Source organism: Trachypithecus francoisi, unplaced genomic scaffold (genome assembly GCF_009764315.1).
Source record: "Trachypithecus francoisi isolate TF-2019V2 unplaced genomic scaffold, Tfra_2.0 Contig01579, whole genome shotgun sequence".
NCBI classification, from domain to species: Eukaryota; Metazoa; Chordata; class Mammalia; order Primates; family Cercopithecidae; genus Trachypithecus; species Trachypithecus francoisi.
In genome coordinates this window covers 11,914,916-11,941,896 of record NW_022681442.1, presented here as the reverse complement: position 1 = coordinate 11,941,896, position 26,981 = coordinate 11,914,916, and the positions used below count along the sequence as shown (strand labels likewise).

The following is a 26,981-nucleotide window of genomic DNA, read 5'->3' as shown; positions in this document are numbered from 1 at the left end:
GCAAACTATTTATTAAGAGCATAAGGGCCACTCCCTACTGGGGCAGGTGTGAAATGCCCTACAAGTACAGAAGTCCCTCAGGCAGAGGTTTTGTCCTCTGAGAGCCCTTGCCCATCTCCCATGCTGCTGCAGTGACTAGGAGGTGGCTGTGGCCGTTGGACCCAGACAGGCTCGAGAAAGAGAGGATGTCACTCCCAAAGCCTGCATGTGCCTGGGCTGTGGGAAGCCCGACTGCTCGACATGGGGTGCGCAGGCAGACTTCTGACTGCCACCGGCCAAGGACCCCCTGGGCCTGGCTCAGGAGCATGCAGTAACAGGGTGCTCCTGGGATGGGGCTCAGCAAAGGTGACTTAGAGGATGGAGAATGCAACTAAGGCCGGGCGCGGTGGCTCATGCCTGAAACCCCAGCACTCTGGGAGGCTGAGGAGGGGATAGCAAAATCCTGTCTCTACTAAAAATATAAAAATTAGCGGGGCTTGGTGGCACCCACCTGCAGTCCCAGCTACTAAAGAGGCTGAAGTGGGAGGATCACCTAAGCCTGGGGAGGTTGAGGCTGCAGTGAGCTAGGATCACGCCATTGTACTCCATCCTGGGTGATAGAGTCAGACCCTGTCTCAAAAAAAAAAAAAAAAAAAAGCACCTACAACTTTCTTCCAAGAAAGCGGCCAGAGATAGTGTGCCCAGGTACTGGCCAGAACCTCATCTGTCATAGGGAAAAGAGCTGTAACTGGGGTCCAGTAAATGTTTACCACTGACTGAACAGAAACCGTTCGCTGCGCAGCAGCAGAGGCTGGGGAAATGAATCCAGCTAGTACCCAGCTGCTGTGCCCTCCAGCCCCGCGCTAGGCAGCGTGTGGGCATTCTTTCCTTCAGTCCTCCCTCCAGCACTCTGAAGACCCTGATTTGACAGAGGAGGACACGAGGGGCTTAGGGGTTCCTCACAGTTCCGGAGGCTAGAAGTCCAAGGTCAAGATGCCGTCAGGGTTGGTTTCTCCTGAGGCCGCTCTCCTTGGCTTGCAGACCACACCTTTTCCCTGCGTCTTCAAGGGTTCTCCCCAGTGCATGTGTATCCTTACCTCCTCTTCTTACAAGGATACCAGTCAGATTGGATTAGGGCCCACCTCCATGTCCTCGTTTAATGTTAATTACCCCTTTAAAGGTCTATCTCTAAATAAAGTCACATTCTGGGGTTTAGGACTTCAACATATGAATTAGGGAGGGGAGCACAGGTCAACTCATAACAGTGAACAAAAGAGAAGGGCGGGAGGCCAGCTCTGGCAGGCTCCAGAGCCCCTACTCCTGACCATGAGGCCATCTGCCACTCGCATGGCAGGACAAAAAAAAACGAGGGCTGCAAAGAGAGTAACATGGAAAACTGCCCATGAATGTTAAATGACTGATACTAAATTTTAAAAACACACCCTGTCTAAAAACAATGATCCCAAATACGTTCTTTTTTGTTTTTGCTGTTTGTTTCTTTGAGATGGAGTCCCACTCTGTCACCCAGGCTGGACTGCAGTGGCGCAATCTTGGCTCACTGCAACCTCCGCCTCCCGGGTTCAAGCGATTCTCCCACTTCTGCCTCCTGAGTAGCTGTGATTACAGGCGTGCGCCACCACACCCAGCTAAGTAGAGACGGGGTTTCACCATGTTGACCAAGCTGGTCTCAAACTCCTGACCTCAGGTGATCCACCCTCCTAGGCCTCCCAAAGTGCTGGGATTACAGGCATGAGCCATCGCACCTGGCTCCAAATACATTATTTAAGAGTGTATCCATGTGTCTAAGTGAGAAAGAAATGTCCCTAAAGGTCAGTAGTGGGGTAAGTGGTGCTCCCCTAAACTTATGTTCACCTGGATTCTCAGAATTGACCTCATTTGAAAAGAGGGTTGGAAAAGGGTCTCAAAATGAAATCACCCTGCATTTAGGGTAGGCCCTAAATCCAAGGACTGGGTGTCCTTATCAGAAGAGGAGGGGACACAGAGAGACACACTGAGGGAAGAAGGTATGTGAAGGCAGAGGCAGACATCGGTGATGCAGCCATGAGCCAAGGAGCGCTAAGGAGTGCCAGCAGCCACCAGCAGTCTGGGAGCTGAAGGGGCAAGAAAGTACCCCAACACCCCCCCGCCACCGCCCACCAGAGCCTTTTGGAGAACAGGGCCCTGCCAACACCGTGATGTCAGATTTTCAATGTTTCTGCTGAGCGAATGCGTTTCTGCTGTTTGAAGCCACTTGGCTTGGGGTCATTGCTTACAACAGCCCAAGGAGGCTCATCGAGTCATCTTTTTGATTTTACCTCACCCCTGCTCAAACACAGAAAATGAGATGGGCCTAGGGGTCCCAGACAGTTCCAACAAGCAGGGCTCCCTGAGGGGGAGAAATGACCTCACCAGGGTTAGACTGTGATGGGCACCTGAACAACATGGTCAGACTCCTTAAGTGTCCATAAGGAAGAGAAAGAAGAAAATGGAGCCATCTGGGCTAAGTGGGAGGCTGCAGGTGACTGGAAGACACGGGAGCAGAGCTGAGGCAGCCATCCATCCAACGAGCGGCTGCTGGTGAAGCGGAAAACTCAAGTTGGCTGCTGAGCTGCATTCTGTATCTTTTTAAAAAATTTTTTTGGCCAAGACAGCTGTGGCTCAGCAAGGTTTGGGGTTTTGGCAGCCCCACATCTGCGAGCTGCAGGCCTGGACTGTAAACTGTTTAGTATCGTTGCCTTGGGATCCAGTCCTACAGGCTGCTGGAAGTGAGATTCGGACAAAAACGAGGAGGGAGGCTTCCTGCAGATGTGCAACTTTGTATAACCGTCCTGCAAAACCAGGTCTTTATATCACCAAACCACCTCCTCTCCAGATCCCAGACATGGCCATGATGAAGCAGGATTTGCCTTCCTGGAAGGAAAATATCCATGCAGTGCTCCAACTTCAGACTGTTCAAAATGTGCCGCTCCAGGAAAGGACGTCCCCCTGACGCATACTCAGCTGTGTAAAAACGAGGAGCTCAACCAGCCTTGGAGGCCCCTCTGTGAATGTTGCGTCTGTCTCCATTCATTGCATTTCAAGCCTAATAAGTATTTTAACACTTCTCAGAAGACAAGTACAGAAGACCTAAACAAAACACGCATCCTCTCTTCTCTTCAAAACCCTCCACCATGTTATTTCAGGCACGAGAAGAAAACATCATTCCTTAAGGCAATGCAAGTTTAATTAGTGGGATATCATATTTGCTTTAAGAACTTGGTTTCATTTTTACATGAAAATCGCTGAAAGAAGGTGGAAACACCGCCGTCTCTGAATTGTGGCTCTAGAATGCGTCCTCTCTCCACACACATGGACTACAGACGGGCTTGTGTACCCATGCGAGGAGACACAAAGGGAGAAAAAAGGAATCTCCTGTCCCTCCAGCCCTCAGAAGTGGCTGGGCATTGACAAGGCTGTTGGGGCAAGGCGCAAACAGGCATGTACCCACCCCCTCAAGCAAAGACCACCTCCCTTTCAAGTGGGAACGGGCTGCAGCAGGAGGAGGTCTGAGGGCAGCTGGCAGAGAGCAGATGAGCAGACGAAGCAGCTCAAGTCAGCCCTTGCCCCAGGGCACCAGGACGGGCCACACAGAAGGTTCTGTTGTGTTGCATGGCGCTCCAGCTTCATAGACAGACCAGCCAGAGATGACAGTGTGCCAGGGGTGGGATTGGAAATCCACAAGGAGTCTGGACACAACAGGATCAGAGAGACCTTGCTTGGATGAAATCCCCTCCCAAGCTCATGGGTTCAGTGCCGTCACACGTGTGGAGCCGATGGTTCGCTTTTTTCTGCAGTCCATAGGACTCCAATTCTAGGCCCAAATGACATGACTCACTTTCTGCTGGGGGTGAAGGCATTTTAATTTTGCCTTTTGCCATCAGAAGGGGAGTTGAATGCTCCTCTGAGTGCCACTCTCCCCTCCTCTTCCCCCAAATGCCTTTTTTTTTTTTTTTTCTGAGACAGAGTCTCACTCTGTCGCCAGGCTGGAGTGCAGTGGCGCGATCTCGGCTCACTGCAACTTCCAACTCCCTGATTCAAGCAACTCTCCTGCCTCAGCCCCCCAGGTAGCTGGGATTACAAGCATGTGCCACCACATCCAGCTAATTTTTGTATTTTTAGTAGAGATGGGGTTTCACCATGTTGGCCAGGATGGTCTCAATCTCCTGACCTCATCATCCTCCCGCCTCAGCCACCCAAAGTGCTGGGATTACAAGCGTGAGCCACCGTGCCCAGCACCAAATACCATTTTAAAGTTGCAAGAAGCATCTCAAAGTATCTCGAATACTGCCCTTCCCGCCCTGACCCTTGTGAGGCAGATGGCGATGGTGTACACAGACAGCCAACCTCCCTTCCGTTTGAATAAAAAACCACACCTGCCTTTTCTGGCGGAGCATGCTGGAAAATACCCATTTCTGCCCTGCGTTTGATCTTTTGGAGCAAATGTCACCTGGCACCCATAAGACTGACACATCCTAAGTCCCTTGCTCTGGCCACCACCACAGCTTCTGCCACCACCCAGGAGAGGGGAGCAGGGTCATGCAGGGGCACTCAGGCCCAGGTCCCGTTTGGAGAAATAATAGAGAAGGGTAGAGAATGGGCCCCCAAATGTCCGCCACAGGCCGGACAGCCCCTCTCTCACCCTCCCAGGCCCTCAATAGCTGGTCCACCCCTCTTACTTATGTTGAAAAAGGAAGCATTTCTCACCTCTTACTTTCTGGGGAAACTCAAAAGAAACTGCATTGCTAAAAAGGGACCCCATTCACGGCTCCTTTCTCTGTCAAGGATGTGGCTGGGAGCGCTGGCGCTGGCATCTCACCCAAGCCTTTTCCTTTTTTTTTTTTTTTTTGAGACAGAGTTTCACTCTGTCACCCAGGCTGGAGTGGAGTGGTATGATCTCAGCTCACTGCAACCTCTCCCTTCCAGGTACAATCGATTCTCCTGCCCCAGCCTCCCAAGTAGCCGGGATTATAGGCACATGCAACCATGTGCAGCTAATTTTTGTATTTTTAGTGGAGACAGGGTTTCACCACATTGGCCAGGCTGGTCTCAAACTCCTGACCTCAGGTGATCCACCCACCTCAGCCTCCCAAAGTGCTGGTTTTCCATTTTTTTTTGTAAGCACCAGAGGCTAAGGACTTCTTTTTGAGTGGAGAAGGCCACCTCATCTCTGCTTTTCCAGGCTAGAGTTTAGCACCAGAACCAAAGCCTGGGGAAGGCATCCTAATAGACACAAAATCTGCTTATTTATTTATTTATTTATTTTGAGATGGAGTTTCACTCTTGTCACTCAGGCTGGAGTGCAATGGCACGATCTCGGCTCACTGCAACCTCCGCCTCCTGGGTTCAAGTGATTCTCCTGCCTCAGCCTCCTGAGTAGCTGAGATTACAGGTGTACACCACCACGCCCAGCTAATTTTTTTGTATTATTCATAGAGATGAGGTTTCACCATATTGGCCAGGCTAGTCTCGAACTCCTGACCTCAGCTGACCCACCTGCCTCGGCCTCCCAAAGTGCTGGGATTATAGGCATGAGCCACTGCGCCCGGCCCAAAATCTGCTTTTAAGAGTAGGCATGGGGACCTGTGATATTCATGGAAGAAGAATGAGCACCCCACTCCCCCAAACCTATGCCCTTCTCTTCCATGGACTGAGAAAGCCACGAAGCTGCCATGTGCAATGATCTGGACCTTTCCATCTTCATCAAGCTCATGGCTGTTCCAGACCATGCTGTGCTATAGAACTTAAGCCAAAGGCTTCTGAGCAAGAAAGATGTGTAAACTGGGGCTAAGAAATATGCCAGAGGAGAACTTTGTTTTAAATCTTTCATATGAAACAACTGTAAGTCACTGAGCAGACTTTAATGTGTTCCATTCTTCAATGTTTGAGTAGAGCCTGAAAGGACCAATGATGGCATTGATTTCCCGCTAGGGAGAGAGAGGGAGGGGCAACACTGGGGGATCTTAACTTTTCACTTCATACCTTCCTGGACACATGAATTTTTTTTATTTTAACAATGAGCATGTACTAATTTAACAATTTAAGATAATTTTAGGCCAGACACTGTAGTTCACGCCTGTAATCACAGCAACACTTTAGGAGGCCAAGGCTGGAGGACTGCTTGAGCCCAGGAGTTCAAGACTGGCCTGGGCAACATAGTAAGACCCCACCCCTAGAAAAATATATTTTAAAAATTAGCCAAGCGTGGTGGCACACGCCTATAGTCCCAGCTACTCGGCAGTCTGAGGTTAGAGGATGGCTTGAGCCTGGGAGGTCAAGGGTACAGTGAGCCATGATGGTGCCACTGTATTCCAGCCTGGATGACAGGGGGAGCCCCAGCATAAAAAAAATTAAAATAGGCGGGGCACAGAGGTTCATGCCTGTAATCCCAGCACTTTGGGAGGCTGAGGTGGGCACATCACTTGAGGTCAGTTCATGAATACCCCCGCTTCACAAATGAGAAAAGCCAGGCACAGAGAGGGAGCAAGTCTTGCCTGCAATCTCACAGTAACTAAATTCTAAAGTGAAAGAAGGCTGGGCACAGTGGCTTATGCCTCCATTCCCAACACTTTGGGAGGCCAAGACGGGAGGATTGCTTGAGGCCAGGAGTTGGAGACCAGCCTGAGCAACACAGTGAGACCCCATCTTTACAAAAAATAAAAATAAAAAAATAGCTGAGCCTGGTGACACTTGCCTGCAGTATCAGCTACTTGGAAGGCTGAGGTGGAAGGATTGCTTGAGCCCAGGAGGTCAAGGCTGCAGTGAGCCAAGATCACACCACTGTATTCCAGCCTGGGTGACAGAGTGAGACCCTGACTCAACAAAAATAAATAAATAAAGTCAAAGAAGTTGGGGTAGGGGCAGCAGGGGGAGTGAGATCTAAGGAAATAAGATTGTGGTTATCAGAGAGAGACTTTTTAACACCAGGGCGTTGAACGCTCATACACTGCTTTGCAGCACAACTCAGAGAGGTAGCAGAGGATTTGCCCAAAGCCCCATATTACAGATGAGGACTTGGAAGCCATAGTAAGAAACAGAACCCTCCTGGGGTCAGACAGAGGCAAGGCTGGACTAGAAGCCCCCACTTCTGCCTCTGGTGCTCAGGGCCAAGCTCATGTACTGTCACAACGGTGATGAATCTGGCAGCTCCATATCCAGCGAGTATTGGACAGGGGGAGGGGGGAAGGGGAAAGTGGGGAGGGGCAGAGGTCAGGCCACTCCCACCCACCATACAAATGGTGAGCCAAGGTCAGGAGGTCAGGGTTTCACAGCTGACTTTCTAGTAATAGAGCTGGCTCCGCACTGAGCCATCCACCTTCTCTTGCCCAGCTGGTGTGGGACAGGCACAGCCCTGAGCTAGGGACCTGAGCCAAGGTGCTCAGGCTCTAAGAGGTCCAAGAGTTACCAGCCCAACCAGCACATTCTATAAACAGCCACTGTTCACATCCCTGCAATTAAACTGTCTGCCACAGCCTTGGGGCCTGACTCAGCCAGTCCCTCCCACCTGAGCTTCCCCCACCCCCTCATTTGCTGCATTCCGATGACAACACTGACCCCCAACGTACCTGCTACCCCTGCCTGGGGTCCTTTGCGCTTGCCTCTCCTTGGAAGGTCCTGGCTCCCAGGTCCTCTCATCCAGATCCCACTTGCCATTCAGGTCCCAGTCACCTCTCCAGGGAGCCCTCCTTGAGCACTGACCCTAGCAGGCCCCTCCCAGTCCCTCTCAGCCCATCTCCTGCTGCATTTCCTTCTTAGCATTGATCTTTCTCTGCCCTCCTTGGTGGGGTGGATGCTGATTTCCCTGTTGTACACACAGTTCCTAGCACAGTCCCTGGTATAGAGTAGGGCCTCAATTCATAATTGTAGCATTAAGGAATGAATAAAACAACAAATCCACAAACCAGCAGACCAACCAGGACTGAATCAAATCTCCCAGGAATAGATGTTTTTGTTTGTTTGTTTGTTTTATGAGATGGAGTCTCACTCTGTCACCCAGGCTAAAGTGCAGTGGTGCAATCTCGGTTCACTGCAACCTCCGCCTCCCAGGTTCACGCCATTCTCCTGCCTCAGCCTCCCGAGTAGCTGGGACTACAGGCGCCCGCCACCACCCCGGCTAATTTTTTGTATTTTTAGTAGAGACGGGGTTTCACTGTGTTAGCCAGGATGGTCTTGATATCCTGACCTCGTGATCTGCCCAACTCGGCCTCCCAAAGTGCTGGGATTACAGGCAGGAGCCACCGCGCCCGGCCGGAATAGATGTTTTTAAAGAAAAGACACTGTAAGGAACTGTAATTCCCTGAAGAATTTTTTTGTAAGGTAGCCCCCTTCCTTCCTGCTTCCTCCAACCTAAATTTGTCCAACAGCAGCCTCTGACTCTAGGCTAACGTACTAGGGAAATACCCACAGTACCACCTTTTGCCTCTCCTGGCTTGGCCACCAAAGGACTGGGCACACCAAGCTTGTAGAACTGAATTAAATCAGAGAACCATCTTGCCGCTTACATGAATTTCCCAGGTAGCAAAGTTTTAAGCCCCTCAAGCTTCTCTTAAGATGCCTTTGGCTGGACACAGTAGCTCACACCTGTAATCTCAGTAGTTTGGGAGGCCGAGGCGGGTGGATCACTTGAGGTCAGGAGTTTGAGACCAACCTGGCCAACATGGTCAGATGCCATCTCTACTAAAAATACAAAAATTAGCCTAGCCTGGTGGCACACGCCTGTAATCCCAGCTACTCAGGAGGCTGAGGCAGGAGAATCACTTGAACCTGGGAGGCGGAGGCTGCAGTGAGCAGAGATGGCACCATTGTACTCCAGCCTGGGTGACAGAACGAGACTATGTCTCCAAAAAAAAATGTTTGTGATGAAGTGCTCATTAAAATGAATAATGCATTCTTCACATAATATGCTGACCTCAATTTAACTTCTACTGGATGGTTTGGGGTCACCAGGCTCACTTATCATGTCACTGTCCAATAGCACAGGGATGCCCATGGTGTGGCATGTGGCATTGGAGGTCCCCACGCCCAGGGGCTCAGGCCTCGGTGCCGTGCTTGTGCTCAGTGTCATTTCTGTGTCCTCCCTAGCTGTCAGTGGTCACCTCTTGCTGCTCATCCCTCCATAGTCTCTACCACAACTTCAAATCTGCTATGAACCAAAAAACCTGTTAGAACTGTGTGCAAAGCAAGAATAAACAGGACCTGACTGAAAACTCTTGAAGCTCTCCTTTAAACAGGGTGCATGGGAGTGGGCTCATCCAGCCTGGGGCTCAGGGAAGATTTTCCCGTCCTTCTAGGTTCCAGCTGCGCCCTACAAAGTCAGAGCTGCCCTCCTAGAAGCTCAGAGAGCAGCGGAGCCCGACACGCACGTGGTGATGAGGAGCTAAGTCCCAGGGCGCGGTGCTGAACACACGGGTGCTGCTCTGCGCCTCCACCATGAAGCCCAGCAGCGCTCAGCAAAGCCAAAGCCGCGGGAGAGGCTTTTGAAAGTTCCGTGAAATCTTGTGGCTCCAAACATGTTCCCCTCAGCTTCAATCTCCTTCACTCAGGAAAACAGAGCTCTCAAGGGAGCCTTTGCAACAAAAAAACCGGGGCTAGTGCTGAGCACGCATTTTGACAGTTACAGCAAGGACCCAGAAAGACAGAGTTTTCAAAGGAAAATGGAACCCAGGGGCCGTTCACCTGGAGACTCACTGTGAAATTGGCTCTGATTCCAAATACCTTGTTTTCACCCAGTTATGCCTTGGAAGGAAAGTTCATGGCTCTTTCTCTCTATCCAATTAAAACACTCTTTTTTTCTTTTTTTTTTTTTTTGAGATGGAGTCTCACTCTGTTGCCCAGGCTGGAGTGCAGTGGCACTATCTCGCCTCAGTGCAGCCTCAGCCTCCCAGGCTCAAGCAATTCTCCTGCCTCAGCCTCCCGAGTAGCTGGGATTAGCTGGGATTACAGGCGCCCAACACCACACCTGGCTAATTTTTGTATTTTTAGCAGAGAGGGGTTTTCGTCATGTTGTCCAGGCTGGTCTGGAACTCCTGACCGTAGGTGATCCACCCGCCTTGGCCTCCCAAAGTGCTGGGATTACAGGCATGAGCAACTGAGCCCAACCTTCCAAGAAAAGGCTTTTAACAACAGAGTATAACAGTACTTGCTTTACATTCAACAGTTTGGACTGCACATCTGTTTGGTGTGCATAAACACATATATTATTATTACATTTATTAGGCCACATCTGTTAGGGGCATGTGCATACGTGTTATTTATAGAAAAAAAGATGGAAAGTCTACAGATCAAATGTTATTTGGTGGTTATCTCCAAGTGTGCAATCATGCAATAAAGAAATGATTTCTTCTTTATATTTTTGTTTTCCAAGTTTTTTTTCTTGAGCATGTGTGATGCTTACAGTTGGATAAAAATTATTTTTAAACATTTTTCTGAGGCTGGCGTGGTTGCTCTTGCCCATGATCCCAACACTTTGGGAGGCCACGTCTGGAGAATCGCCTGAGCTCAGGAGTTCAAGAACAGCCTGGGCAACATAATGAGAGCTCATCTCTACAAAAAAAATACAAAAATTAGCTGGGAATGGTGGCGCACACCTGTGGCCCCGGCTACTTAGGAGGCTGAGGTGGGAGGATCACTTGAGCCTGGGAGGCCAAGGTTGCAGTGAGCCATGTTCATGCCACTGTGCTCCAACCTGGGCAACAGAGGGACATCCTGTCTCAAAAATAAATAAATAAATAAATAAATAAATAAATAAAATTCTTTGTCATTAAAAAAAGGAAAAAAAAAACCAATCAGCCTCTGTCCCCTGTGTTTCTTCCTTTCTGTGCTGGCTAAGCCTCCCACTGAATGAGTTGAAGGGGAATGCCTAGTCATAAGGTCCAGCTCCGTTCTGAGCTGTTGGGCAGGCGAGCTGGATCTCTCAGAGCCTGCAGTGCTACCGCATGGAGTCAGAACTCTCCCATTCCTCATCCTGCCTTGGCTCCCACAGTCCTGGGAAGTCGGATGACTGGCATTCACAAAGCCTTTCCAATCCCTCTGCTCCAGGGGCCTCACCGAGCTTGGAGAAACATCAAGAGGCTGCCCAGGAGCCTGGCAGAGCAACACAGGCCACAGGGGTCACAGGGGGGCATGGTCTTTGAAGGCAGATGGACGAGAAGGAATCTGGCTTCCAGCACTTTCTGCTCCCTGCATGACTTAATGGTAACAAACCACTTAATCTCCCTGAACCTTGTTTTTCTCTTCAGCAAAATGAGAATGATAATACTCACTGGAGATAAAATGAGACAGTACACACCAAGTGTGGCATCAGGCTCAAATGGGCAGTCCTAAATGGTAGTTAGGGCCAGGCGTGGTGGCTCACGCCTGCAATCCCAGCACTTTGGGAGGCCAAGGCGGGTGGATCACTTGAGGTCAGGAGTTCGGGACCAGCCTAGTCAACATGGTGAAACCCCATCCCTACTAAAAATACAAAAAATTAGCCGGGCGTGGTGGTATAGGCCTATAATCCCAGCTGGTAGGGAGGCTGAGGCAGGAGAATCGCTTGAACTCAGGAGGTGGATGTGGCAGTGAGTGGAGATGGAGCCACTGCACTCCAGCCTGGGCCACAGAGTGAGACTTCATCTCAAAAAAAACAAAACCCAGAAAGTCCAGGTGCAGTGGCTCACACTGATAATCCCAGTACTTTGGGAGGCTGAGGTGGGTGGATCACTTGAGGTCAGGAATTCGAGACCAACCTGGCCAACATGGTGAAACCCGGTCTCTATTAAAAATATAAAAATTAGCCGGGCATGGTGGTGGGCACCTGTAATTCCAGCTACTCAGGAGGCTGAGGCAAGAGAATCACTTGAACCTGGGAGGCGGAGATTGCAGTGAACCAAGATCGAGCCATTGCACTCCATCCTGGGAGACAGAGTAAGACTCGGTCTAAAAAAAAAAATGCCAGGGGTGGTGGCTCACGTCTGTAATCCCAGCACTTTGGGAGGCCAACGTGGGTGGATCATGAGGTCAGGAGATCGAGACCATCCTGGCTAACACGGTGAAACCCCATCTCTACTAAAAATACAAAAGAATTAGCCGGGCGAAGTGGCGGGCGCCTCTAGTCCCAGCTACTCGGGAGGCCGAGGCAGGAGAATGGCATGAATCCGGGAGGCGGAGCTTGCAGTGAGTGGAGATTGTGCCACTGCACTCCAGCCTGGGCGACAGAGCGAGACTCTGTCTCCAAAACAAAAGAACAAAAACCAAACCAAAAATGAAATGGTACTTAGTGTTGTCATTATTGAGAATACCGAGAGCACAGTGGTCTGTACAGGTTCTCAACCCTGGCTGCGCTTTAGAGTGTCTCAGGGAGCTTTGAAAAGATTCTGAGGACCAGGGTGGGGTCGATATCCCCATATGGCTACAGTCACAAAAACTGCCTTTTCACCATACGTTCCACTCCCTTTGCCACGGCAAATCAATGCCCATGCATCCTTCCTACTGGCTCAAAGTCACCACTTCCAGGAGGCCCGCTGCAAGTTTCCTTTAATAGCCAAATGTGAATCAGAATTCACATAGAACATGCTGCCCGATGCTAACCTTTTCATCATGACTCGGGCTACATGACGAACTATTAACAGCTTACAGTATGGGGCCACTAAAAGTATGTGGCAGTGTCTGGATATTTGCACAGAAACAGCCTGTTTCTCCTGCCACTTTGAGTTCTCCTGCTTGCTATAGGAGTTTTCCATCTATTCTTACCTTCAGCAATTATAGGTTGCTTTCTCAGTACAGGCTCCTCAAATAGCTCCAGCCCCCGCTCTAATCTGGATTGAGAAGGCAGATACACCTGCCGGTCCAAACTGTGTGTAGACCAAGAGTAAACAGGCCTGGGGAGACTCCTGTGGGGCAAATCTCGAGCTTAGGATTCCAGTCCCCGCTGTCCCCAGCCACGGCCCCTCCATGTACCTCAGTCTGCCCGGCCGGATGAGACGGTTTCCCGGGAGTCTAACACTGGATGTTTCACTAAATTCTTCCAGGCCTGGAATTAATGCAGGTTTTCAAATCAAGGCACAGGCAGGGAAGTCAGGTTACCTGGTCCTGGAGTTTCTGGAACATCAGAGGGTGCGGTTCTTCCAGGATCTTCTCGTTGAGCCGAGACTGCCCCTCCACGTTGACCTGTGATGAGGCCTTGCTGGACAGAAAGGTCATGTAGATCTCCTTTGCCTTTTCCTGCATCTGGAGGAGACAGATGGGGCCTGTGTGCTATCTGCCCACACAGCCTTCCCAGCCTGAGCCCTGCTCTCCCATCCAGCCAGGCCCATAGGAGCTGCTGTGGCAAGAGAAAGGCACCCCCCACAGCCCAGGGGCTCTCAGGCCACTCTAGAGAGAATTTCTATATGGGAGAACTTGCACTGCCAAGCCCCTACCCCGCAGCCACATCTCCTGGAACAAAATTGCTGCATTAACCATCCAGAAGCCATGACAGAAAGAATCCTGGCCCGCAGACAGCACTCAGTACCGTTTACAACCATCCTGTGGCTGGGCACAGTGGCTCACGCCTGTAATCCCAGAACTTTGGGAAGCCAAGGCAGGTGGATCACCTGAGGTCAGGAGTTCGAGACCAGCCTGGCTAACATGGTGAAACCTCATCTCTACTAAAAACACAAAAATTAGCCAGGCGTGGTGGTGCACACCTGTAATCCCAGCTACTCGGGAGGCTGAAGCAGGAGAATTGCTTGAACCCAGGAGACAGAGGTTGCAGTGAGCTGAGATTGCACCACTGAACTCCAGCCTGGGTGACACAGTGAGACTCCATCTCCAAAAAAAAAAAAAAAAAAAAAAAAATCAAGTGAAAGTACGTACGCCTATCCCTACCAGTTTTCCAGTGCCCACTAGGCTGCAGACACCTGCTTGGAGGCATCCCATTTCCTTAATCCCCTGGACATGCAGCAAAGGGCATTTTCCTGTTAGTGCCACTTTCCCCATGAGGACACAGAGGTCAGGAGAAGTGGCGTGGCTTATCTGAGAGCTTCTGCGAGCCTTAGGACTGTTTGGCTCCAAGGCCTCTGAATTCTGTTCAGTTCCACTTCTGCAAGACACATTGGCCCCTCCAGGTTGTGCAGTCTGCGGCCTTCCCAGGCAGGGTGATTTCCTTTTAGGTAACGAGATACTGAGCACAGGCAGTGGAGAAAACACTCGCTGCCCGCCCTCAAGTCCGGAGTGCAGTCCTGCTGGGAAGCAGCAGCCCTGATAGGTACTGGCTTCCTGTTTCACCCGAAACTAACCGAGGCGGGCTCAGGAGCACTCACGGATGGTAAGGAGGTGACTTCACAGTAAGAACTGTGTCTTTAGGACAGCACGCCTCAGGGCGGGGCTGCGGCCGCAGGAGCCTTCTCCAGAACTTCCCCTGAGGGCTCAGTTTTCTTTTAGAGAAAGGAGACTTCCTGTGCTCATACCTCGCCAACAGCAAAAATGGGGCTGTTTCTCTGAACGTTAGACTCTAAAGCATGACCTTACCCTACAGAGCAAGGCAGACAACAAATGCCTCTAAAATGCAGCCACACAGCTATGACATATGTGTGCAGGGGGGCCTTGAAAACTGCCTTTCTCTCCAAGAGCCCACCTGGGGCTCCACGTGTGCTGTGGCGCTTGGTTTGGGAACTCCCAAGCTCTGCAAACCTTCTGCCCTTAAGGAAACCACCAGAAGGTTTTGATAGTTGGTGCATGAAAGGAAGGAAGAGGAACCCTTTTTCAGTTCAGGGCACTGAGGACAAAAGATCCTGAGAAGCCGCGGCCTGGCCATGTCCTGTTCTGTGAGAAAGCAAGCCTCGCCAGCACTTGCAGGGAGATGGCCCAGGCTGGGTGAACACTGAAAGCCATGCTGTCCACCCTGCCTTTACTGTCAATAGGAGCAATGAATCGATGCCAGACTCAGTGACACAGGAGTCTCTCCAGACAATCGTGACTGTCTAAGGGACAGCTCTGGGGGCCATCCTCGAGACCCAAGGGGGTGGCACTTAGGAGCTGGCCCTGCTGTCCTCTCTAAGACCCACCAGCTCCATGAAGCCACCGCCTCCCTCCCACCACCCCCATTCCGTCAGGAAGCGACGCTTTTGGAAAACCACTTCCTGTTTTAAAGCCACTTCATGAAAGGAGAATTTCAGACAGGCAGATGAGCAAACTCCATGCAGAGGTCTGGGGGTAGAAATCACTTTAGACCTCCCCTGCCCTTGAACATTCATATGCACACACACACGCACACACGTGCACACACGCACACACATACACACATGAATCCAGGATATCTTGAGTGAATCTGAAATAGAAAAGTGCAATGAATGGCTTGAGTCTTTGAGGTGGGGCAGAAGGGGCCGGGAGAAAGGAAGTAGGTTCCAGTGACTGCGGGTATACAAGCCTTGAGGACCTCAGCCCTGCCTTCTCCCACCGGCTGTCCCTCCCAAGTCTGTGTGACAACAGTGTCGGGGTCGAGGCCCTGGCTGACCAGATGCGGACCGTAAGCGGCTGCAGGGCTCAGCTTATCTCGGCGGAGCTAGGCAGTGTGACTGAAAAGGGAAACCCTGAGACAGCGACCACAGGCCAGTCACGGGAAGGCCTGGTGTCCAGACCGGGAACATGAGCAGAAAAGAGAACCAGTCTCTGGAGCTATTTTGGTAGATTTTTCCAGAGCTTTGTTAACCCTATTCTAGCTACTGTCAGGGCAGGAACAAAGCTGGTGGAGTTGATTCTGTGTCTGTGGCCTGGAAGGATGGCCGACTTCTCTTCCACGGCCCTGACACACGTGGCTGGCCACAGCCTGGACCAGAGAGCCCCCTTCTCCCTGGGAGACCTGAAGTGTCCAGCATCTGAGGCTGTCCTGGCAGGCACTGGAGAAGGGTCCCACCTGGGCTCATCAACTCGGGGACTGCCCATGAAGCACCTGCACCCCAGTGAGCACCTTCCAGGCACCCCACAAGGCTGGGGCCCTTCTTCGAGGCCTGGCAGTGCCTCAGCTGTGACAATGCTCAGCCAGACGCCAGCTCTCGAACCCCACTCCCATCCCATCTGCTGGCCTCCGGCTCCTCTCCACCCCGTCTTCTTCCAGAGATGGAATGTGGGAGATAATTCCTAGGAAAATGAAAAGATCAAGACACTAACTTTACTAATATCAATTTCAGAAAGAGAATGAGGCAAAGAAAATATCCAATAAATGATATGAGAATATTTTCAAGAACTGGCCGGAAATGGGAAGCAGTCGGAGGAACAGCAGATGACTCTGCAGAGACCCAGAAGAACGAACCCAAGGCCCTGCACGGGTGAGGAGGGGGTGCCAACAAGAAGCGCGTCTAGAGACGGCAGGAGCTCGAGGGCATCAGGTAGCCCAATGAAATTGATGAGGGCGGCAGAAAGAAGCCATCAGACCTCCAGGTCCTCCACCCTGACCACCAACCCTGAGCAGACAGGTGGCTCCCTCCCCACCTTCAACAGAAGAGTCGAGTTTTCTTTTCTAAAGAAACAGACCCAGGGAGGCTCCAGAGCAGAGGCACAGAGGATGGCAAGAATGAGATGCCAAACAGAATAAAGGGATTCAGGGAAATTCCAAATATAGACCCCCCAGGAAACTTCTCCTGATATAGTTAATTAGAAATATGTTTAGTTTAGGAACATATCAGCCTTGTGGCCCCCCAGGAACAGACTAGAGGGCCCTTGTCTGGAGAAAACAAAAAAGCAGGAAAAACTCAATAGGAGGATCTGAAGATAAAGTCAAAATCTCCAAAAGCCAAAAAAAAAATTTTTAGAAGAATAAAACATGAAATTAAGGGCTCAATGCATTGGTGAAAGGTCATCATTGGAAAAGAGACCAGAGACAATGGAAGGAAAAAAAGTTACCAAAATGATGATAATAATAATAACAACATAAGACCATTTCCCGGAACTACACATTTCCAGATTACAAGGCTCCACAAAGAATTCACACAATGAATGAACCCCGCCTCTGCCTCCAAAGCCCCTGACTGAAGAGTTTTAGAATACTAGTGATGAAAAGATCCTGACCAGGTGGAGTGGCTCACACCTGTAATCCTAGCACTTTGGGAGGCTGAGGAGAGAGGATTTCTTTTTTTAAAATGTATTTATTTATTTATTTATTTATTTTTTGAGATGGAGTCTCACTCTGTCGCCCAGGCTGGAGTGCAGTGGCCGGATCTCAGCTCACTGCAAGCTCCACCTCCCAGGTTCACGCCATTCTCCTGCCTCAGCCTCCCGAGTAGCTGGGACTACAGGTGCCCACCACCACGCCCAGCTAATTTTTTGTATTTTTAGTAGAGACGGGGTTTCACCGTGTTAGCCAGGATGGTCTCAATCTCCTGACCTCGTGATCCGCCCACCTCGGACTCCCAAAGTGCTGGGATTACAGGCGTGAGCCACCGCACCCGGCCGGAGAGAGGATTTCTTTTGAGACAAGCCTAAGCAACATGGTGAGACTGCTTAAACCCAGGAGGTCCAGGCTGCAAAGAGCCATGACCTCACTATATTCCAACCTGGGTGACAGAGTGAGACCCTGTCTCAAAAAGAAAAGAAAATTGCTGGGCGTGGTAGTTCACACCTGTAATCCCAACACTTAGGAAGGCCAGGGCATGTGGATCACCTGAGGTCAGGAGTTTGAGATCAGCCTGACCAACATGGCGAAACCCCGTCTCTATTAAAAATACAAAATTAGGCCGGGCGCGGTGGCTCAAGCCTGTAATCCCAGCACTTTGGGAGGCCGAGACGGGCGGATCACGAGGTCAGGAGATCGAGACCATCCTGGCTAACACAGTGAAACCCCGTCTCTACTAAAAATACAAAAACTAGCCGGGCGAGGTGGCGGGCGCCTGTAGTCCCAGCTACTTGGGAGGCTGAGGCAGGAGAATGGCGTAAACCCGGGAGGCGGAGCTTGCAGTGAGCTGAGATCCGGCCACTGCACTCCAGTCCGGGCGATAGAGCGAGACTCCGCCTCAAAAAAAAAAAAAAAAAAAAAAAATACAAAATTAGCTGGGTGTGGTGGAGGGCGCCTGTAATCCCAGCTACCTGGGAGGCTGAGGCAGGAGAATCGCTTGAATCTGGAAGACAGAGTTTGCAGTGAGCCGAGATCATACCACTGCACTCCAGCCTGGGCAACAAGAGCAAAACTCCATCAAAAAAAGAAAGAAAGAGAGAGGCAGAGAAAGAGAGAGGGAGGGAGGGAGGGAAAGGGAAAAATAGAAAAGGAAAGAAAAGAAAATAGATCCTGTACTATCCCAGAGAGGGAAAAAAAGAAAAAAAACACAACAGTTTACATATAAATTACCTATTCTCAACAAAAGTAGAAGACTAGGCCGGGCGCGGTGGCTCAAGCCTGTAATCCCAGCACTTTGGGAGGCCGAGACGGGCGGATCACGAGGTCAGGAGATCGAGACCATCCTGGCTAATACGGTGAAACCCCGTCTCTACTAAAAAAAATACAAAAAACTAGCCGGGCGCATTGGCGGGCGCCTGTAGTCCCAGCTACTTGGGAGGCTGAGGCAGGAGAATGGCGGGAACCCGGGAGGCGGAGCTTGCAGTGAGCTGAGATCTGGCCACTGCACTCCAGCCTGGGCGACAGAGCGAGACTCCGTCTCAAAAAAAAAAAAAAAAAGAAGACTAAGGGACGATGTCTTCAAACTTCTAAGTGTGTTTCACCCCAGAATTCTACGCTCTGTCGGATTATCAGTAAAGTAGGAGAGTAAGGGAAAAAATAACATTTCCACTCAACAAGGTCTTTACCTATCTACCTGCCAGACCCCCTTCTCTGGAAGCTATTGCCGGCTGTGTTTTGGGCTCTTCTCTCATGAGTCATTCTGGAGGGAAGAAGTCATTCTCGTGTGCTGTTTCCAAAATGAGGGAATGACTCAGGAGAGAAGAGGACTTGGATCCAGGAAATGGAATGCCTTCGTCCTACAAAGAGGAAGGAAGTTCACCACGTGTCAGGCATGGGTCTAGACTCTCGGAGACAGTGGGGAAGAAGAGGTCCCCCACTCCCAGATCCCAGAAAACAAACCACCCAGAAGACAGGCAAGTAAATGACATGGATACGCAAAGTTGGTGTTAAAACAACGGAGGCGAGAGTGGGATTTGTATCAACCCCTCAACTGGAGAGAGAAAAATCCTCCCCATGGTCTCCCTGCTGGAACAGATGTGATAAGTTTGACTGTGAAATCCAGTTAGGTTAAGTGCACAACAGAGGATTAAAAACAACTGGCCAGGCGCGGTGTCTCACGTCTGTAGTCCCAGCACTTTGAAAGGCCGAGGCAGGCGGATCATCTGAGGTCAGCGGTTTGAGACCAGCCTCGCCAACATGGTGAAACTCCGTCTCTACTAAAAATACAAGAATTAGCCAGGCGTGGTGGCACACGTCTGTAATCCCAGCTACTCGGTAGGCTAAGGCAGAAGAATCACTTGAACCCAGGAGGCGGAGGGTACGGTGAGCAGAGATCACACCACTACACTCCAGCCTGGGTGACAAGAGCAAAACTCCACCTCAAAAACAAAAACAAAAACAAAAACAAAGAAGGAAATTCAGTTAGGCAACTTCTCCCGATGCCTGTGCTGCCCCACACTTTCTGTAGTAATTTAGAGCTTACTGCCTGGTTTTACTTCCTAGGCAGTGGGACTCACTAGGGAATGCCTGGAGTCAGAAATGTGGCTCTGAATTATTTTTTGTTGTTGTTGAAACAGCATCTCATTTTGTCACCCAGGCAGGAGTTCAGTGGCGCAATCATACCTCACTCCAGCCTTGACCTCCCCAGGCAATTACAGGCACAACCCATCGTGTCTAGCTAATTTTTTTTTGTATTTTTTTGTAGAGACAAGGTCTCACCGTGTGGCTCAGGCTGGTCTCGAACTTCTGGGCTCAAGTGATCCACCCACCTCGACCTCCCAAAGTGTTAGAATTACAGGTGTGAGCCACTGTGCCCAGCCTCGGGCGAGCTGCTGCTTAGCCACTCAGATCATATCCCTGCATCTTCGAATGGGAACAATGACTTACACTAGAGCCCAAACACTCCAGGCCAAACACCCCAGGTGTCACCAATGCCTCCACCCAATCTGCATTCTCAGGCAGTGACAGGAGGGTGGCATTCTCTGCACCAAAGCAATTGCCAGGTGCATTCCAGGCTTAAGGACACAGACTTTCAAGAAGTCCTATGCTGGGCCGAGCACAGTGGCTCACACCTGTAATCCTAGCTTTTTGGAAGGCCAAGACAGGCAGATCACTTGAGGTCAGAAGTTCGAGACCAGCCTGGCAAATATGGTGAAACCCTGTCTCTACTCAAAAACAAAAATTAGCCAAGCATGGTAGCACACACTTGTAATCCCAGCTACTAGGGAGGCTGAGGCAGGAGGATCGCCTGAACCCAGGAGGAGGAGCTGCAGTGAGCCAAGATCGCACCACTGCACTCCAGCCTGGGCAACAAAGTCAGATCCTGTCTCAAAAAAAGAAAAGAAGTCCTGTGCTGGATGTCAGGGGTACAGGCATGGAAAGGGACTGCCCGTTCTGGAAGCTCTCTCTTTAGGATGTGGACAGGGCAGAGCAACCCAACTCCAGACCTGCCTGACCTGAAAGGCTGGAAGCGGCACATGGAAAGTTTGACCCCTCCTTCCAACCACTCCACTGAAGTCCTGCAGGGGCTTTCCAGTCCTGCTCACCTTGGCACCCAGGTTCCCAGGTGTGGCTGCCCTGTCAGCCTGAAGCACAGCACAGCGGCCTCCCCCTCAAACATGCCACTCATCCCTTGTGGTCTTCCCTCAGCTCTTCTCGCCAGCCCTGCCTGCCCACACACTGTCCCTGCTCCCAGGAACGCCCTCCCGATCTCCATGCCAAGTCTCAGCTAAAAAGCCACTTCCCCTGGATCCCTCCCCATTGCCCCGGCCTTGCTCCCACGACACAAGCGCTTCCCATCTCTACACTCATCGCACTTGCACAGGCTTGCTCCGCTCGAGGCACCCTTTCCCTGGAGCCGCTCACCTGTCTGTCCCTGGGCTGCCTCCTGTTCAGTGCCAGGCACCAAGCAGGCACTTCACAAAGATTTGGGGAATTCAACTGAACAGAAGCACAGAGCAGCATGGTGGTGCAGAGAACAACGGGTGACTTCAGGGAGCTGGTTCAAGTCCTAGCTCTGCCATGGTGTGGGGACCTCACTTCCTTGTCTACACAGCAGGGGCGGACTGGCCCACCCACAGGCCCCTCCTACCTCTAATACTCGAAAGAATAAGGCAGGGGAATAGACATCTGTTTGCTTGCTTGACTCTGAGCTAGGATTTTATGGTGAGGCTGGTCGCAGCAGTGGCACAGTCTAGCATTTATCGATGGTGGTCCCCGGGCCCTGTCCTTGGTGCTGGGGACAAAGGACAAAGACGAGGCTCTTGTTCTGAAGGCCCTCAGCCTGCATCCTAGCATTCCAAAGCATCTCGCACCACCTGCTTCTCACTTTCCCCTGAGGCCCCTCTCCACCCAGGAGGCTCTGGCCAACGTCATCCAGAGGAGACCTTGAGGAGAGAAAAAGTCAGAAAGCCAAACGCAAGCGTCACACCCAGCAATGGCTTTCTAGGTGGGCCTGGGACATTCAAGTCAAAGAGAATCCATCTTAGAATCCTCCCTTGCCACCTCCGGAGAGGAAGGTGGCAGAGAAAAGGCCGTGCTGTGCCATCTGGGGGGATGTGTGTCTGCGCCCTGAAAGGCCTTTGAATAAACCCATGATGTACATTTTCCAAGCAGTTGTCTGCAAACGCCTCACAGCTCCTGGCCCATGGATTCCAGCTTTTGGAGACGAAGGCTCAAAAACTGGCAACTCACAAGCCGCATCTGCCCGTGGGTATGTTTTGTTTGGCAGGCAAGGTTTTAAATTTTTTTAAAATTAGTTCCAACATTTAAAAATCATCTGGTTTCACATAAGGATCCAAATGTCCAGCTTCTTTAGAAAAACAGGCAGCACTAGGTGGAATATAAGAGATGCCTTGGGAAGAAAGGCCCCAGGGTCCCAAGGCAAGCAAAGATCTAGGAGATCACCGTCAGTAAGTTGGCGGAGACAGAACCTGAAGCAGGGGAAGCCCAGACAGCCACAGGCCCTAAACCACCAGCCGCAGCCTGTGCAGGCAGACAGAATGTCCTTAGCTGGCCCCAGTCCCCAACATTCCCTCCAGCCTCACACCAGAAGCCTCCTTCATTCACATGACTTACTGGCTCCTGCAGGCATTTAGCCAGCAGCCTCTTAGAAAGATGCAGGGCCAGGCCTCATAAACCCACCCAGGGCACAGGCCTCCTTCCCCATAATCTCATCTACCCTCCCTTATACCCAACCAGCTGACACTAGGAATGAAGGCAAAGAGGAGGCATCTACCCAGGAGAACAGTCCGAGACTTTCTCCACAGGATGCTCGCCAACTATGGGACGCTCAGTACGATATTCTGAATAATTGACAATCCCTCTGATGCACCTTGTGCTTTTATCATTACGCATCTACGTATCGTTTTACCATGTCCAAAAATGATAACATATCAAAATCTGGGGGAAAAATCCTCATAACTTATTCATGAAGAAAAAAATTCTATGCAATGAGGAACTCTAAATGACATAAATTGTTATTTTTATTTTAAATATTGATCCATTTGAACAGCTCCATTTAAAAATGGGTTAACTCACCCTTTTAAAAAGATTAATATTTAATCAACACAAGATACCTAATCTGAAGCTTAAATCTTCCCCCAAAACTAATATGAATTGGGATTCTTTAGGCAACTTCGGAATCTATTGGAAAGGCAGTTGTAACTTTGTAAGGAAAGGGAAAAAGATTATCAAGAAAGTGATTACAGAGTGGAGGAAATACCTGTGTCTTATCTTGCATTTTCTTAAAATCTTCACATGCTAGCCAAAACAAAACATTCTCTTCACTGAATTCCTTTTTTAAAAATTCCTGTGGATACAAAGAAAAAGAGTCACACAGTATTCTACTTCTAAAAAAAATAATAAAACAAATGGCATTTCCCTTCAAAGACTGATTTGGCAAAATTCAACAGAGGAGCATGGTCCAATTACCCATTGAAAATCCTACTTTGAAAAGCAAATGAGTATGTTTAACATTAAAGCTATAATTTCATATGCATTTGACCTTAATGGTCTTTTTTTTTTTTTTTTTTTGAGGCGGAGTCTCGCTCTGTCGCCCTGGCTGGAGTGCAGTGGCTGGATCTCAGCTCACTGCAAGCTCCGCCTCCCGGGTTTATGCCATTCTCCTGCCTCAGCCTCCCGAGTAGCTGGGACTACAGGCGCCCGCCACCTCGCCTGGCTAGTTTTTGTATTTTTAGTAGAGACGGGGTTTCACCGTGTTAGGCAGGATGGTCTTGATCTCCTGACCTCGTGATCCGCCCGTCTCGGCCTCCCAAAGTGCTGGGATTACAGGCTTGAGCCACCGCGCCCGGCCGACCTTAATGGTCTTGACGTTGTAAAGAAGAGTACAAATGAAGCGGGAATTTACTCATATTTCTAAGCTGACAATAAATTACCAAAAAGTAAATTAAAGTGGAAGATATATTGGTTCCTTCCGGAGAGTGTTTCAACAAAGTACATGCCACTAAACTCACGCTCTTTTTTTTTTTTTTTAAACAAAAGAAAAGAAAACACATTAAGCATGTGTAAAGACACCACGACACAAACTATTTTAAGTTGGAGGTATGTGTGTTTTCTTACGGCCGATCTTGGGCAGTCCATGGCACTGCCAGCTACTCTGCTGTGCAGAGACCTCCTGAGTTGCAAACACTGCTCCCAGTGGCCTGGTGACCAGGAACTAGAAGCCTAGTACCACATGCCACTCCCTCCCTGGGAGCCCCAACAGGGACCAACTGCATGAGGACTCATCCTATTCCTGACCCAAGACTTAAAGACAGAAGTGACCAGGACTCATTCTTGAAATACACATGTGGTCTTCCATCTGGCACTGGGGGCTTCTGCTGGTCAGAAAAGTTATTTCTGGATGGCATCGACAGTTCCCCATTCATCAGCCCTGCTCTCAGAGGTCCCTTCGCCAAGTTCGCATTGCCAGTCTCTCTCACTCTGTCAACAATGCATTCTGAGAATCCTCCAAGCACGAGAGAACAAGCCTTCACATCAGAGAGACCCAGAGCTGAGAATTCCTCATACAGACTCCACCAATGGGCACGGTATCTTCTCTCTCCTCCACCCTGTACCCCTCCCACCTCACTACACAAAAACCAGAAACACACTGCCCATCTGTGACAGCGTTGCCAACACAGTCATGACAGATGAGAAAGTCTCACCCTCAAGCTGGGACTGACAGTACTAAACTCTCAAGCTAGCATAGAGAGTGCTAAGCTGGTACAAAATGCTGAAATGGCCTATTTCTCCCCTGCACGCATCAGAACTTCCGCACATACGGCATCCATCCGGATTAACAATGAAAAAGACAAACCCTAAATCTTTTCACGCCTTCCGGGTCTTCCAGCAGATTCTCCAGGGATGCCGCCCATTTGGCTGTGCTCTTGAGGCTCTGGTGGCTGCTGCTGGAGCTACCATCGCTGTCGTGGATGTCTGCAAAGCAAAGTTCAGACTGCGTATGTGGCCAAAATACACTGTCATTTTAAGAAGTCTGCATGCAATGGTCGGTACTGCCATCACCATCACGGCTGATATAAACCAAGTTATGTCTCAGGCTCTGTTCTAGCTGCTTAACATGATGGACTCATTCTTGTCACACAACCCTGTAAGGCAGGTACTACTAATTCCTCCATTTTACAGATGGGGGTAAACTGAGGCTCAGAGGGATGAAGGGACCTGCCATTTCCCACCAAATCCTTCCCCTACTCTCATGTCCACTGGCCAATTCGGCGGCAGCCCTCAAGTTGCCCTCAAACCGTCCTCCCAGAGAACCGTGATTCAACAGCAACTGCTTCCCCATGGCGCTTTGTGCACAGACTTACAATTATGATGCTCTCTTGTGACTATTTACATGACTGACTCCCACTAGTCTGAAGGCTCCTATATGTCCTCATCTTGTACCTCCAGCACCTAGTTCATTACCTGGCATAGAGATTAAAAAACTCATTGCAGGATTGGATCCACATGATGGTGCAAAATGTCAGAGGGTTGCCAGAATACCCAGGCATCAAGATAAATGTCATGTCAGGCAATAGCTTTGTTTGCTTGTTTGTTTGTTGTTTGTTTGTTTGTTTTTGACAGAGTCTCACTCTGTCACCCAGTCTGGAGTGCAGTGGCACAATCTTAGCTCACTGCAACCTCTGCCTCCCAGATTCCAGCAATTCTCCTGCCTCAGCCTCTCGAATAGCTGGGATTATAGGCGATTAGCAACACGCCCAGCTAATTTCTGTACTCTTAATAGAGATGGGGTTTCACCATGTTGGCCAGGCTGGTCTCGAACTCTTGACCTCAGGTGATCCGCCCACCTCAGCATCCCAAAGTGCTGGGATTACAGGCATAAGCCACCGCGCCCAGTTTCTCAGGCAATACTTTTTTAAAAAATCAAAATTTGTGCTAAAAAAATCCATGATGAACAAAATACCCAAATTTTCCAAATTTTAAATAAAGACAGGATGAGTTATACTGATTTTTCCTTTTGCTTCAGGGTCCAGTATGGCTCAGCATTACACTGTTATTTTTTCCTGACTTTATTTAAACTTCGATATTTTGTTCATCACGGATGTTTCTGCATTCATTTTGATCTTTTAAAACACTGCATTAAATGTCATTTATAGGCTGGGTGCAATGGCTCACACCTGTAATCCCAGCACTTTGGGAGGCCAAGGCAGGCAGATCACCAGAGGTCAGGAGTGAAACCTCATCTCTACTAAAAACACAAAAATGAGTTGGGTGTGGTGGCGGGCACCTGTAATCCCAGCTCCTTGGGAGGCTGAGGCAGGAGAAATGCTTGAACCCAGGAAGCGGAGGTTGCAGCGAGCCAAGATCACACCACTGCACTCCAGCCTGGGCAACAGAGCAAGATTCCATCTAAAAATAATGATAATAAATAAATAAATAAATATCATTTATCCTGATGCCTGAGGTTTTTGGCAACCCTCTTACATTTCCGTACACAGAGAAAATGGATGAAAACTCTTTGCATCTGCACATCTTCCACCGCACGCTCTGACTCAAGACACTGAGAAGTCTCCTGTGGGGGATGGGCAATCTCCAAATAACACACTTCAGCCGCTTGCCTACCTGTGGGAGAGGGAACAGTGAAAGCAGGCCTCATTCTGTGTCATGTGATCCCTTCCTGGAGTCAAGGAAGAACCATGGAATGTCACTTCAGATGGGGCCAGGTTCAAAACCCAGTTTCCTGGCCAGGCACGGTGGCTCACGCCTGTAATCCCAGCACTTTAAGGGGCTGACACGGGTGGATCACTTGAGGTCAGGAGTTCAAGACCAGCCTGGCCAACACGGTGAAACCCTGTCTCTACTAAAAATACAAAAATTAGCCGGGTGTGGTGGTGGGTGCCTATAGTCCCAGCTACTTGGGAGGCTGAGGTAGGGGAATCACTTGAACCTGGGAGGCAGAGGTTGCACTGAGCCAAGGTTGTGCCACTGCACTCCAGCCTGGGCGACAAGAGTGAAACTCCGACTCAAATGAAACGAAACAAAACAGAACCAGTTTCCTCGATTCAAAACTATGGGATCTTGGGCAAAATTCTTGTGTGTATTTGAAAATCATCCCCCATCTCTTGGGTTATCATAAGGATTCAAAAATGGAAGCTCATTAGGCACCTAGCAGCACACCTGGGACACAGCAGACGCTCAGCAAATGTGAGTTCCTTTCTCCCCATCCCTAAAATAACCATCCATCAAGCAAACTACTTCCATAACTAACACTTTTTCCTCATTGACTTTTTTTTTTAAACTAGAGACATATTTCTATTAAAGAAAAGTTCGAATCTAAGAGAAAATAAACTTTTAATTAAGAAATCAGCAAGGCCGGGCT

The 26,981-nt window shown here is 49.9% G+C and overlaps 1 protein-coding gene across 1 annotated transcript in view; it reads right to left on the bottom strand.

Annotated features, from left to right (window-relative positions):
* Positions 1 to 26,981, bottom strand: part of RGS10 (regulator of G protein signaling 10) — a 42,361-nt gene that overhangs the window by 2,837 nt on the left and 12,543 nt on the right. Inside the window, exons 2-4 of the mRNA XM_033181288.1 lie at positions 24,459 to 24,577; positions 22,863 to 22,949; positions 13,078 to 13,221 (exon numbers count right to left, since the gene is read on the bottom strand). Coding sequence (XP_033037179.1) covers positions 13,078 to 13,221; positions 22,863 to 22,949; positions 24,459 to 24,577 — 350 coding nt within the window. The remainder of the gene's footprint in view (positions 1 to 13,077; positions 13,222 to 22,862; positions 22,950 to 24,458; positions 24,578 to 26,981) is intronic.